The following is a 15019-nucleotide window of genomic DNA, read 5'->3' as shown; positions in this document are numbered from 1 at the left end:
GTTTTAAAGGCCGTGCTGACTTGGTTACAGTTATCTGAGTTTTGTTTGTTTTTGTAGTTACTCAGCCAAACTCTAACTGAGTAGAAAACCCTGAGTTGGGACCAAATGCCTCGCTCTACCTTGTTCCTCTGCCATTTGGGCCACAGAGCCAGCTGGCTGATGGCTGACATCCATCTGATAACACTGCTACCATATGGCTGAATTGCTAACAAAAGGTTCAATTTGTCATATACCAGCTAGCTGGAAAACACGGCTGTAGCCTAAGACCCATTAAGTGTCTGTCTCAATCCCTGAGAAGTCTTTTGGAGAGAGTTGACTTTATAAAGAGACAAGTAAAAAACTGTGTGCATCTGAATAGCTTGTTTGGCCATGCTTCCTTTCCAGTCTGAAAGATGTCTCCCAGCGCATCGTCCTGATTAATAGCATTCTGCTTGCGGTTCCCAGTTTAGAATGTTTTATTATTGCCTCAGCCTTTTCTTGAATGTGAAAATTTGTATCATGAACTCTTCTGTGGTTGCTGTGCCTTCATGTACTCATTGTATATCCCCTCCCTTTTATATAGGAAGACAGAGAAGTCAATAACCCCTTGCCTAACCGAGGAGGCAATGGACTAGCTCCTGGGGATGACAGATTCAAACCTGTGGTGCCATGGCCTCATGTTGAAGGAGTAGAAGTGGACTTAGAGTCTATTAGAAGAAAAAACAAGGCCAAAAATGAACAGGAGCGCCATGCTGGAGGAGATTCCCAAAAAGACGTAATGCAGAGGCAGTACCTTACCTTTAAGCCTCAGACATTCACCTACCGTGATCCTGTGCTACGCCCAGGGGTCCTCGGTAACTTTGAACCCAAAGAACCCGAGCCTCACGGAATGGTTGGTGGCCCTGGAGAGAAAGCCGAGCCATTGCTTCTGGGACCAGAATACAAACAAGCAGTTCAAGCCAGCATTAAGGAGTTTGGATTTAACATGGTGGCAAGTGACATGATCTCACTGGACCGCAGCGTCAATGACTTACGCCAAGAAGAGTAAGCACAATTCTCTTCTTTCTAAACTTGGGACAACTACTGTTTTTATAGATATGTAGACTTAGGGAAGTTGTTAGGAATGGAGGAAATATCTGTGCCTTTGTTTCAGTGAAATAAAAGGACCTTGGTTCAGCAACATGGTCAGAAGGAGGAGATTTCTATTTTGTCATCATATTGAAGATATGATGTATTAATTCCTGGGGTCTGATACATTAGTGCTAGAAAGAATGTAGTGCCCAGACTAGCACCAGTCTATGAATATTGTTTCTAGTCCACAAGACGTGAATGAGCTGACAGCAGAATGAAAATGAACTATGCCACTAAATAATTAGTATTTCGACTGGCGGGCATTTAATTGCCAAACTTCCTTACTGTGTGTTTTCATTCTGGTACAAGAAAGCTCTTCATCTTGTGGAACAGTAGCAAATCCTGATGCTGCTAAGGACATGGCATGTCCTTAACTAGATTTATATTTCCTGTGACTTCTCCCCTCCAACTGAAACAGAAATCCAAACAGTTGAATATATGCAAAAGGGCTACTCAGAAAACTGTGGCTTAGACTTTTAAATTCTTTTCCCATGTTACGATTTTTAAGTGACAGATTTTCAGCTCTTAGCTTTTGATAGACAGTGATTATCGAGTGACTTCAATGCTTTCTCTTCCAGCTTATTCAATAATTGGCTCCACTACTGTGGGATCTAAGTAGCTTTCATGCATGTGAATACAGATTGAATTGATGAAGTCTAGCAAACTCTTAAAAGGTATTCCTGATGTGCTGTTACTGTAATCTTTATTTTAAAAGGTTAACACAGCAGGTGCCCACACCACCATATCCGCCCACAAGCACACATGTCCAGACCAGCATTCTTTATGACTGCGTGGTAAGATTCCCAATGCGATGCATTCCTTAGAGTTTGGCATTCATACACTTGCTGTTTAGACTGAGAAGTGATGAATGAAATATGAAAAAGATGTGGACACCGGGGACTAACACCACAGTGGTGAGAGACAGCCATTTTATCCAGAGAAGGGTTAGCCTCTCATGGGCTATAAAGGAAAAATCTTAAACAATTCATTCCTATGGGAGATTCAGTTGTAAGATTGCTAGCGTTAACAACTCAAAATATAATATACTCCACTTAAATTTTAATTTCAGATAAATAATTAAGAACTTTAGGATAAATTGTTGTCAAACACTCATGGACATATCATAAGATTTGTGTGTGCGTGTGTGTGCGTGTGCGTGCGTGTGTGTGTGTGTGTGTGTGTGTGTGTGCTCGCGCACACGCGTGAGTGCACACACACATGCAGACTTATTTGAAACCCAGATTCAGCTGAGCATTCCATCTGTTGTCTGGCAATGCTCCCAGTCAGGTGTGGAGATGGTTGTTCCAGAGGTTGGATCAGCCATGTAAGTGCGCACTCATCTGTGTACTCCTGAACAGCATACAGCATTCTGTGTGTTCTTGTACCACAGAGGAGGAGGAAGGGTAGGGGGTGGGGGTGGGGGTGGGGGTGGGGGTGGGGGTGGGGAGCTGCCTATCATTTGTTGACTTTCTCCTGTGCGCCAGGACTTCCTAGTGCCCTGGAATTGTTGTATAGTTCTCCCAACAGACCTGTTACAGAGTTTGGGTACACAAAGCCCGAGGCTTAGAATCATGACTTCCTTGTATAAACCCAACACGGTAGCAAAGGCATTTGTCTGTGGGCGTCTGAATTGTGTATTTTTCAAATATGTTGTTTACAGTGCAAATATGGTTAATTTCTAATATAAAAAGTATGGTAAGGAAATCATATCAGGCACAGTTCATAGAAGAAAGGCCTCTGGTTCTCACCACCAAAGACAAATCTAGTCAATCTCTGACCTAATTTTTATATCGCTACTGCCACCATCTCTGTCCCTCAACCGTGTCTCTCCTGAAATCTTGCAAACGCTTCCTAACTGCTCTGTCTATTTCTGTTACTGCCTTTTACTCACAGAGCAACCAGTGTAATCCTTTAGAAATCCAAATAAGGTTATTCTTTGCCTTTCCATTGTACTTGAAATAAGCTCAGGCTTCTAACAAACAGCAGCTCTTGGCTCTGTGAGCCTGCCTGGCAACCGTCCTCCTGCTCCCATGTTCCTCATCCACAGAGCCTAGCTGTGTCAACCGGCCCCTCCCAAGACTGCATGCTTTCCTCTTTCTTGCCTCCTCCCTTTTAATGATGTCCAGATCCTTCCTTCCCATCGTTTACATGCACTCAGTTGGCCCAAGTTTACCCTCTGCGTCTAGTTGGTAAAGCCAAGTTCTGTTCTGCTCTGTTCATTCTCTGAGGCCATCTTGTTTATATTACTCATCAAATCTCCAAGTTAGATGCTGGCTAATTTAGTTCATTAGCTCTCTTTCTCATCAGATGAGAAACTGAGGTCGAGAATTGTCTGTTTTATTCACTAGGTGTTTCTAGGTCAACAGTACCAAGCTGGTGAATACCTCTTGAGAGGATGGATGGATGGATGGATGGATGGATGGATGGATAGAATCTGCCAGTGTTCTGCCCATGGCTTCATTATCAGACATGAGATCTTTGATCTGCCATTTACCATCTCTAACTGTAACAATGGGTTTGACAGTATTAGTCTGTCAGAAGCATTGGAATTCAATAGCATAGTAAAGCAAAGGTCTTTTCCTACACTCCTGATGATTAAGGCTTTTAATTGTAGCCATCTTCAGACACACCAGAAGAGGGCGTCAGATCCCATTACAGATGGCTGTGAGCCATCGTGTGGTTGCTGGGAATTGAACTCAGGACCTTTGGAAGAGACTCCTGATGATTACAACCTTAGGTACCATTGGCTCATTTGACTGCCGGGAGCTTTGCCAGTACCTCATCCTCACATCTGAATGTGCTCAGTTTATCCTCAATATTATCCATCACTCTCTGAGAGACATTAACGTCTCTACTACCTGATTTACTAGTCTTCCCTCTCTCTGCAGTGTTCCTTCCTGCCCCACTTCATGCCTTCCACGGGCATTGTTCCTCTATTCTGTTCTCTTGCACAACTGCAGCAGACCCTAAAAATAAGCTGTGGTCTCTTTTCATGCATCATTCCTATTGAGTATTGTCATCAGCCATCAAATAAAACTCTGCACTCTATCTTTAAGTTTGCTCCTCAACCTTTCCTAGAGTTTTTTAAATTGATGATACTCCCTTCTTTGAAAACCTATTTTAAGAAACTTAATATAATTGCCATCTGAAGCATCTTAACTGGATGCAACTCATTTTTAAGACTGGACTCCTTTTTACACTAAAAAAAAGAAGAAGAAGAAAAAGAAGAATTAGGTCAGCGCTGAGGAGATAGTTCTGCAGGGACCAGAATTCAGATCCCTAAGACCAGTGTAAAGCCAGGCAGGTGTGGAAGCCTGCCTGGAATCTGAGCAGGTAGAAGCAGAGACAGAGCAAGCCAGCTACCTAGCCAGACTAGATCTGGCAAGCTCTGGGTTTAGCAAGAGAGATGTTGCCTTAACATACAATTTAAAAGCAATTGGTGAAGACACTTAGTGGAAACTTCTAGCTTCCACACACATATACATATATGTTCACAGACAAGTGAACACCACACGTGTGCAAAAAAAAAAAAAAAAAAAAAAACCAGATAGGGTTTATTCCTCTTTGAACACTTACAATCCAGTGTAAAGTAACAAATAACTTAGTAGGCTTATTTATGTCAGAAGGTCAACAATCGTAAGAGCTTTCTCTAAAGTAAAATTTAAAATAAAATAAAAAATCAATCCCCTGGCTTCACCTATGATCTAGCACACCTATTAGTACTTTTATGCGTTTATTGACAGCGTGTCAACAACACGCATATTGCACACACCACCGTCGTGCACACCCCTCATGGAGAATGTGCTTCTTGAACCCATCAGAGACTCTGGGCGTGGCTGGCACTCTGCAGCTGTACCCTTGACTATGTTGTTCACATAAGCCAGCCACCTGCAAAGCATAGCAACCTGCTTTGGGTTTGGGTTAGATGTCCAGTTGTGACATCTAACGCTGTGGTTAAACTGGCTCATTCTTGTAGCTGCTCCAGAGTCATCTCTGATGAATGTTCTGTACCCAAGCAGCCAGAGAGAGCTGCCCAGCTGCCAGCGTGACTCATGGACATAATGGCTTTGAATTGCATTCACTGGCTGAGTACTTGCTGGTTGTTGATAGCTTATTAAGAGGGTAACAGTATGTTGAGTGAACTGGAGCTTCCATCTTTTTTTTGGAAGACTTGAGCCAAGAATGACCCCTCTTGCCTTCACGTTTATTTTCAACAATAAAGTATCATTTATTGTAATTCAGCATGTCTTAACTGATGTATAGCTGGTATATCCAGTTAGCCTGGCAGGGGATCTAACAGTGAGAAAATATAGTCCCTGTCCCCAAGAGGCTCACCATCTGCCCTCAGGGAGAAAGGAAAGAATGTTATAATATACACTAAAAAGAGCTGTCGGAAATGTGTGAGCAAAGACAAGGTTCAGAAGAGTAATCGCTCACACAGGAAGGGGTAGTCAGTAAAAGATTTAGGGAGAGGACTGGGGAAGAAGGGGTAGAACACTCCTCGGTAAAAGTACAGGACAAATGAGTGGGTAGGTTCGAGTGAATCAGAAAGTATATGAAAGACAAAACCAAAACAAAGGTGGTACCGTAGGTCTGGCCTTGGCAGTCCATAATGCCATTCACAAAGTTTGTCCTGAGCTTGGTAGTCAGAAGGCAGATGGAGAGAACTTTAGGATTGTTAGACCGTTGCCTGGGATGGATTGGAGAGGAGTGCAGGGGGTCTGGTTAGGTAGTAGAGTAGTGAGTGACTCCAGCAGAGGTTATAGAACCAGGAAAGAGAGAGACGGAGACTGAAAAAAATCTGAAAGATTCTTTTCAGAGACTCTGAAAGACTCACTAGGTCCTAATAAGTGAAGGATAGGAAGGAAGAATCAAACAAATTCATGGCTCTCAAGCCCCATAAAGAAACCGTGCCAGGTACAGTCGACCAATTGAATAGACCAAGTCTTTCTACACAAAGCTTGTTCACCTGAACTAGTGTCCCAGCTTTAGTGAACCCGTGCAGAGCCAGTCAGCAAGAGGAACCCGGCCGGTTCAGTGAAGGAGTGGAGAACTCTATCTGTGGTTATGATAAACTGTCTTCTAATAAAGTTTGGGATTTTGCTTCCATTCCTGTGAACTGCTGCTGCTGGCACAGGAAAAGAATTGTGTCCTTTTTCTCTTTGAGAAGGCAGACACAGTCATAGTATAGAATTCAAACTGATTTTGTTTCAAATAAATGAATTAAATATTTTGACGAGAGCAAATCCATCTACTTCTCCTATTTCACCTTGCCTCCCACTTACACGCCTTCTGCATATCGGTTTATAAAGCTAGCTTAGTTGCATTTGCAAAGTGTAATAATAGATGTAAAGTACTTTGAAAACTCTTAAGAGAGAGCTACGGAAATGGTGATGTGATGGTTAGCTATGTTCTAAAGCGTGTCTCTGGAACATAGCAGTGCTTTAAAAATATTTAAAAATATACCCATTTGCACTAAAATACTTAATATTATACCCGTACCTTATACACAAAAATTCATTGTCCTACAGGATTTCAAAATAAATATTCTTTTAAATTTTATATTTAATTCTAATTTTATATTTAAGGAGAATGATGACCATGAGATTTTTCTCATTCTCCACATTAAAAGTTCTCCTTTATTTCTACTGGGTTTTCTGGACTAGAGTAATGTAATTTGAGAAATGGTTAATATTTTTTAAATGTCAGTTAATTGAAGTGCTGTAGCTTTTCTTCTGGGTTTTAAGGGCAGGACCTCATGGAGCCAGACGCCTGTGTCTACCTCTGCCCGGGTCCAGGCTTGTGGTTGTTTTTTTTTTTTTTTTTTTTTTTTTTTTCAGTTTGGATTTAGCATGACTCAGCAGTTTAGGTTAGAGTGAACAAAACCTCTCGAGCCACTCATAAGAAGCTAGAAAATATTTGGGGTAATAGATGACACATATACATGCATATGCATGGGTGGAACATGTACATAAATGCATAATTTATGTACATTATTAAATGTATTAAATACATTATTTATGTACATAATGTTCAGTACTCTGCCCCAGTTTCTATTATCAGAATATATGAGGGGTCTGTGCGAACATCCACTTACACCAAGAACCATCCTTAACCCACAGCCCTCTTATCTAGGAAACTCCAAAACATGTTTCATTCGCAAAGTTTTGTTTCACAGTTGCTCTAATGTATAAGTCCAATACATAGCAAGCTCATTTCAAAGTGGTTTCCAGGTGAGTTCTTGTGGCTATTTCTCTTCTTTGAATCCAAAAAGTACTTTCTTTCTAACTAGCTTGTTACTTTTCACTCCTGGAAACTTTTAGTACATTTACGGATTTTTTTTTTTCCAGATTCACTTTAAAAATAAGTTCTGCTCTGAATCTCTGCTTCTTCTTTCCCCTGTAAACAGGCACATACAAAGCGATGCCCAGGGACACACATTCCCCTCGGGAGTGCGCCCCCCCCACCCCCAGCTGTGATCTGGTTTCTAAATGCAGGAGGTGTTACAGAAATCAAAGGCTGATACATACCGCATCACCCTTATTTGTCCACACTGAAAAGGTTAGCACATTCACAGACTGAGGCTGCGGAGACTGGAAATTGAGCTGATGTGTTGTTTTGAACGGCCACCTCAGCAGAGCATCCATAATCTCGAATCCCCTTGCCCTCTCTTGGCACTGCTTCCCTGACATTCTCAGGGGAGGGTCCCTCCCTAAAGTGGGGATAACTCTTCTGCTGCCCCATTTGGTTCACATTGATTTTCTTGTCGGGAGTTGCAGTTACAGGGGATGAGCATTACAGCTCATCCGTCCCAGTCACCTGTCACCCACTGTGTCTGATGGAGAGTTAGAAACTCCCATTACTTATATTGGCTTTTCCCAACCCTTTACTGTCAGCCAGGTGTTTAAAATTGTGTGTGTGTGTGTGTGTGTGTGTGTGTGTGTGTGTGTAATGGGACTGGAGAGGTGGCTCAGAAGACCACTCCGTTCTTGCAAGGAACTCTGGTTAGGTTCTCAGCACCCACATGGTGGCTAACAAGCATATGTCACTCCAGCCCCAGAAGATCCCAACACCCTCTTTTGGTCTCCATGGGCACTACGTGAATGTGGTAGCAGACACAGACATACCTACAGGCAAAACACATACAGTTCAACATTTTTTTAAATCTTTGAAAAAAAAAATGTGTGTGGTGCCATTCATAAGTATCTTTAACCATCCCACTTTGGTGACAAGATCTCAGGTAAAACACTGGTTCTTTTTTTTTTTTTTCTTGTCAAACTAAGTTTCCTGCTCTGGGAAGACAGTCAGAGGGTAAAATGCTTGCACCCAGGTAAAAGCTGGATATGATGGCACATATCTGTAACTCTGGTGCTGGGGTCGGAGGAAAACAGGAAGATCCCAGGGGATTGTTGCCCATTAAGGGAGCTATAGGTTCAATAAGAGATCCTGTTTCAAACACTAAGGCGAAAAGCAATGTGTGAAGACATCTGACCTCTGTTGACCTCTGCCCTCCACAGACACACATGCGTACTTGCACTTACGCATGAGTTTACTCAACACTCGCAACTTTGGAAAGAAAACAAAGCCAGTTTCAGATGCCTATCTGAAATACCAACAAGGATGCTGAGGAATGCTTTTTGGACCTTCTCTTTCTAGAATGTCTCAGACTGTGAGGCTGTTAGTCTCTGCAAAGTGATTAGCCTTTGCTGTCTGCTGAAAGGTCAATTCCTCAGTAAAAAGAACCACTTCCAATGGATCCAGACACTCCAGCAGTGACAACTGCCGCCGTGTGGAAGCTCAGGGCAAATAGGGTATAGGCCTGTCTTCTGGGGTTTAACATGGCTCCTCTGAGAACTCGGAGGCTGAGACCGCGAGCGACAGCCAGAACCATTAGACACAGCCTGCTTATCAGTGTGCGATTCTTTACTGTACGCCGCTCTTGTGTGTCTGGTAGATAGGGAAGTGGTACTGAGTCATTGTGGAGGACCTGGGTGTTCAGGGGTTTCCCCCTGAGCGTTAGTTACTGTTTGGTGGTGATCAGGGGCAGGCCCCTCACAGTTTAAGAAGTGAGCATACTTTATCTGTGAAAACCTTAAGGAAAAGGTCTTACTTTTTGTACTGCCTTGTGGCTTCAAAACCGACCAAGTTTGGTATGATGTTGAGCTGTCTGGGGAAGCGGCAAGAGCATCGGGGAAAGCTGAAGGGACTTGACAGATAAGCAATGCTGTCCTTGGATTGGGCTTTTAATTTTCCTTAAATGCCCTGTACTAGAACCTAATGTCTCCCAAGGTCTACAGAATGAAGAACACGAGCCTGTGGGTTTTGAGGCTGCAAAGGATGGACTGCAAAGAAGCAGAACCATCTGGGGATCTTTAACTGTTCACTCACTGGCTTTTGCTTTCCTTCAGGATTGGATCCCACAGTCGAAAAACAGGTTTTATGTCCTCCAGTCCTGTCCTTTCTGATTCCGGAAGTTCCAAGATTGGAGTCATCTGATTTCCTCTCATCTTTTCTTCCTTGTTTATGAAAAGCTTCCCAGGAATGTGTGCATCCCCTTTTCATCACAAGTACTTGACTATAAAGAAGTCAAAGCCAGACCACTGAACATCGGGCCATCGTATGGTACAGGCATAAGAAAGAGGGTCATTTTCCACATTGAAACTTGGTCATTTTTGTGGAACTGGCTCCCTGACACACATAAGAAAAGGGAAGATCCCTCTCTCTGCACTTATTCTAGACAGGGAGGGCTCACTGTTGCCGGGTAAGCTGTAAAACCCAATGATATCTTTACACCAAACACTAAGGAGTTTTCACTTTTATTTTTGCAGTGTGGGTGTTGGTGTTGGTCAAGGTCAAGGTCAGGTTGGAGAGAGGACATTTTGTCAAAGTGGTTGAATCAGGCTAAAAACAATTAGGATACTTTCTCTGTCTCAAGATTGGGTGTGAGGCTGACAACCGCAAAGGCAAGCTGTTGGATAGACCTGGAGGCAGCTTCAGCGCCTTTTTTCTTCAGTGGGGATTGTAGAAGCAGAAGGGTAGTAAGGTAGTTACATACAGTGTGTATGTCCCAAGTGTGCTTTGGATAAGTTAATTATCTCTGCTCACTGGGAGCTAAATCCGTGAAAGATGCATCAGCAAGATTGTTGTTTTGTCATTTCTACAAAATATAAAGTAAAGGTGCTAAAAGGTTTTTTTTTTTTTAATTTAACCTGGAAGCCAAGCTAATTACACAAGTTACAGCCGCATAAATAACATAGTCTAATTACATTCAGCCATGCCTTTTCGTGTGTCACAGGGAAACAGCCCACAGCTACTTCCTCTTCTCTGAATCCTGTGGGAGATCCCATCTTCAAAATATAGCTAACATGCAGGAGGAAAATCACTTTAAAAAAAAATAACCCAGTAACTTGTTTTAGAGTGAGCACTGTCATTTTAATCAAAGGGGAGACATATCTGCACTTTGTGCAGAATTGAAAGTCCCAGTGAGCAAATCAAAAACTAGGATAAAGGGACTCTGGAGAAGGATTTGAGGCTCTAAACTCCACATTTGGAAGGCCCTGGAGATATACAATTGCCACTGTAAAGGGACAGGTTCTGAGTCCCTATTGCACAGAGAAGAGCACCCGCAGTGAGCTTATCTTCCTGTGAGGCAAGAGCGCCCCCCAGAGCCTGTGCCTCTGAGCTGCACGCTCTCTGCCGTCTCTGAGGAAGAGCTTTTCTGGGTTGTTGTTGTTGTTTGTTTGTTTGTTTGTTTATGAACGAAAAGGAGATTGGGAGTGGGGTGGGCCACAGGACAGTCGCTGAAAGCTTTTGTTTGAAAGCTGTAAGACACAATGATTAAGGACAGAAACAATAGATTTTTGAAAACTAAGTTTTTAATCAGTTCTTCTAGAATTCATTACTAAGAATTAGAATAACACAAGATTGCCTTTCACTGCAAATTTCTGAACACCAGAAAATTTAATTATCGACTAGAATTTCTCCAGTCTAGCCAAACTACCCAAAAATTCTGTTTATAACATATCATTTTTGAGATAGGGTCTATCCTTGTTGCCCCATGTAGCTTCAAACTTTGAATCCTCCTGCCTCAGCCTCTTAATATTTCGTTAAAGAGCTTGGACTTTTGTTATAAAGCTGCTGGAGCCTTTTCGAAGAGGTAACTGAGCTGATGCCCTGGAATCCTGTCTCTACACTAATGACATAGGAGTAGTGGATAAAGTAACAGTACTTGGTGGCCCCAGCACTTGGTGGCCCGCATTGATATTTTTAGGGCAGAAATAGTGTTAAGTGGCATATTGAAACTATTTGCCATTGTCGTAAGAGTTAAAATTAAATTCACGAAGGCAGCCAGGGTTCAAGCACAGGGATTTAAGCCCCAGCCTTTTATTGGCTGGGTACTCTCTCAACATAGTTAATATTTTGTAGTGATTGCTTTTGGAATTCAGGAACGTAACAAAAGTTACCCATAGTTCCTGAAGTCTAGAGACAGTAGTAGGATAAATAACAATATGATGTAAGGATTTATATGATGCAAACTTTTTATGAGACATTATTTCAGTGACTTAATTCATGGGCACAAGGCTCTATGTAGCTTATTCTGTACAAGGTGTCCCCTTTTTAGCAAATTAGCAATATAAACGAGAGTACATTTTGCCATATGTAGTATTGCTAGAGACAAAATAGCTTGAGATTTTTAGTTAATCTTAGGGCCAGATTTTCAACATAGAAAACACAACTGCATGGCACCATGGGCTCCTTCCATCCCAGTTAGCATTCTGATTTCAAAGGGGAGACATTTGATGTACAGTTCCAAAATACTAAAGTAGGTGGGACTGTGATCCCAGACAAAGTGTAAGATGAAGCTAGTCCTACACTGTGGTGAAATCATTCCTAGTCCCTCATTCTTAGGTGTCCATCGTAGAGTAAGCTGTGGGGGTGCACATACCTTGTGGCATTGTGGATCAGGTTTGCTAAGGTAGAACGTTCCCCCCCACCACCCCCAGTACTCGTCTCTGAACCTGTCTCCTTATTTGTAAAAAGAAGTTGTAAGCATCATCTAAGTATGTTTTATTACAGGTCTTTTTAAACACCCTGGACTTTAATTCTTTTTGTCTTCCTGTAACCCCTGCTTCTCAAAGTATCTAGAAATCACTGCCCTAAATGATCTTCCACAGATCTCTCCTGTATCAAAATTACCGTGACTTCCTGTGTTTGCATCTTCCGCTAGTTTTCTAACATGTTTCTCAAGGTTCTGAAACTGAAGAACCAGCAAGCAAGCAGCTGGTGCTCGGCTGTAATGGCTCAAGATGACTCCACTGCCTTCTCTCAGCATTGGCTTCTTCCTGTATTCTCAATGGTGTAGGGCCAGGCGGTAGACGGCCCCTGGGCCACTGCCAAATATCACAGCTCTTTTTGGAAAGTAGCAGCAGCTGCAGCTCGACCCAAGTAGGCTAGGGATCAGGGTGCAGAGACATGCACCCTCTTCTTTCTGGCACATTAGCAATTCGTGGTTGTTTCAAAGAACTTGCACTCGGTGCCCAGGCGCTCAGCACTGGGTCCAACCTGGCAGAGAAAGCGTCAGGTTCACCCTTCTTTAGCTTCTCCAAAGTAGGCAAGGGAACAGGATGGATTAGCTAAGGAAATAAACAGTCACCCAGTTTATATGGCCAAGCTCAACTCCGCTGCCGTTTCCAGGATACAGCCCTGTTAGGACAAGGTCTCCTGTTAAGCCCTATGTATACCAGCTTCCAGATAGAAAAAGACCCCTTTGCTCTGTAAGAGAAGAAGTAAACGATTATGTACCCTGTCTCCGTGTCTTGCGGCAGCCACTGACTGGTGAACATGTCTTTCTACTGCACGTTTATACATTGCTGATTTTTTTAGGGCATAAGAGCTAATTCTGTGTGCAGAGAGGTCACCATTGCTTCTGTTTCCTAGTGTTTAAGCCTCATCAGTCTTCCCTACGTGATACCTGCCAGGAACTAGGTTTGCAAACTGCCTAGCAAACACTAAATGGCAAATACACCAATTATTCATAGCAGTGACGATGGTGTAAGACTGATTTCTCTCCATCTCTGTCACGATCTTTTTTTCTCCTTCTCTCAAGCAAGGACCTTCAGTTCCTTCCATTCCTGGGGTTTTCTGTTTTATTTATTTATTGCTTTTTTGGTTTGGTTTGGTTTGGTTTGGTTTGGTTTGGTTTGGTTTGGTTTTTTGAGACAAGGTTTCTCTATGTGGCTGTCCTGGAATTCTTAAAGCCCGATTTTGCCTCTCGAGTGCTGGGCTTTAAGGCGTGCACCACCAGTACTCAGAGAAATTTCTACCTTCTTCCTCTGAGTCCACCTTTTTGCTTTCATCTCGTTTCTCAGACGCCCTGGACAATACTGATTAGATCCAGTAGGCACTGCACAGAAGAGTCAAAGTCACAGAACAGCTTTCGATGGGAATGGATTGAGCACTCATGGCTCAGAGAATCTTCCACATGGCATAGATTCATAGAAGTTTAGAGGTTAAGGCAGCCAGGAAACCTCCCCATGTTCTTCACTCATTTTGGGCACTGAGAATCTCCAAGTGGCCACCAAAGTTTAGGTGGCTGCCCCAAGAGAATCCAGATTCCACTACATCAGCTGCCCCTCCCCCACACAACAAAAGAAAAGATGATGCAAGTCTGTTTGAGAGTAGTTTTATGTGTGGTATTTGTGGCACGTTCACAAAGCACTTTCAGTGTAACTTAAGGAGAGGGTAAGGGGCATGGAGGAGCAGTGAAGAAGGGGAGTCAGTGACAGTAAGTGGTAGGAGTACTGGCCTGGTGACCTGAGTGTGATCCCTGGGACCCACACAGTGGAGGGAAAGAACCAATTCCCACAAGTCGTTCTCTGACCATACATGCACATAACCACCTCCCCCAACCACCCCCAACCACCCCCAACACACACACACACACACACACACACACACACACTACAAAAGTAAAATGAATGCAATAATAGTGTTTTAAAAGCATTGCAAGATTATGTACAAAGATGCTACGAAACCCATTGTTTTCTGGAGTGTTGTAAGAAGTAAGTTTGGGTTTTTTTTTGTTTTTTTTTAACATAAAAGCAAAGGTAGTATGATATCAATCCCAATCTGACTCTTAAAAGTGGGCATAAAAAAAAAAGAAAGAAAGAAAGAAAGAAAGAAAGAAAGAAAGAAAGAAAGAAAGAAATCCAGCTGACCAGGAGTAGTGATGCACGCCTTTAATCCCAGTACAGAGACAGAGGCAGGCAAATCTCTGTGTGTTTGGGGCCAGTCTGGTCTCCAGATAAGAGTTCCAAGACACCAGGGGCTAGAGAAATACTGTCTTATAAAACAAATTTCAGTCCTATGTTTAAGGTCGTCTGCTTAAGCCTAAGTTGAAGTACTCAAACTAAGAAGACAGAAAGGTACTCCAAGAGCGGAGGACCAGAGCTCAGGACCTGGCTTAACCATCTTGTCGTGTCTGTCTCCTAGATCGAAAACTCTTAGCTGTGGGTCACATACAGGTCACATAACTAAATATAGGAGTTGTGAAGAATTTGGCAGTAGCAAAAGAAAAAATTCTGAACATGCAGCAACCAAAAAAAAAAAATTTAAAATCAGTCAGTGCATTATGAGGCCAAAGTGTTTCCAGCAGGCAATGTTCTCCCATTTGGTATTGTGCGACTTCACTGCAGGCTTGGTTCTGGATACAGGATGCACACGCTGTGCTGTACATCTTGCAGTGTAGGGCCCTCAGAGGCTGCCTGGGACAGCTTAGCTCTGGTCGGAGACTGTGATGGGAGACGACAATACATAGGATGCTTTCTTCATAGAAACACAACAGTTTAGCTGCAGAACACAAAGACAGTATGTTCCTATTGCCATGCCTCAACGTGCGAGCATCAGATTA

General features: G+C 42.8%; 1 protein-coding gene across 1 annotated transcript in view; it reads left to right on the top strand.

Annotated features, from left to right (window-relative positions):
• The window catches only part of Galnt7 (polypeptide N-acetylgalactosaminyltransferase 7), a 125520-nt gene that overhangs the window by 70176 nt on the left and 40325 nt on the right, over positions 1–15019 (top strand). The window contains 1 exon segment of the mRNA XM_034520477.2: positions 563–1023. Within this exon segment, the coding sequence (XP_034376368.1) occupies positions 563–1023 (461 nt within the window).

This window comes from Arvicanthis niloticus, chromosome 16, assembly GCF_011762505.2.
Source record: "Arvicanthis niloticus isolate mArvNil1 chromosome 16, mArvNil1.pat.X, whole genome shotgun sequence".
Lineage (NCBI taxonomy): Eukaryota > Metazoa > Chordata > Mammalia > Rodentia > Muridae > Arvicanthis > Arvicanthis niloticus.
This window is presented reverse-complemented; position numbering and strand designations above follow the sequence as displayed.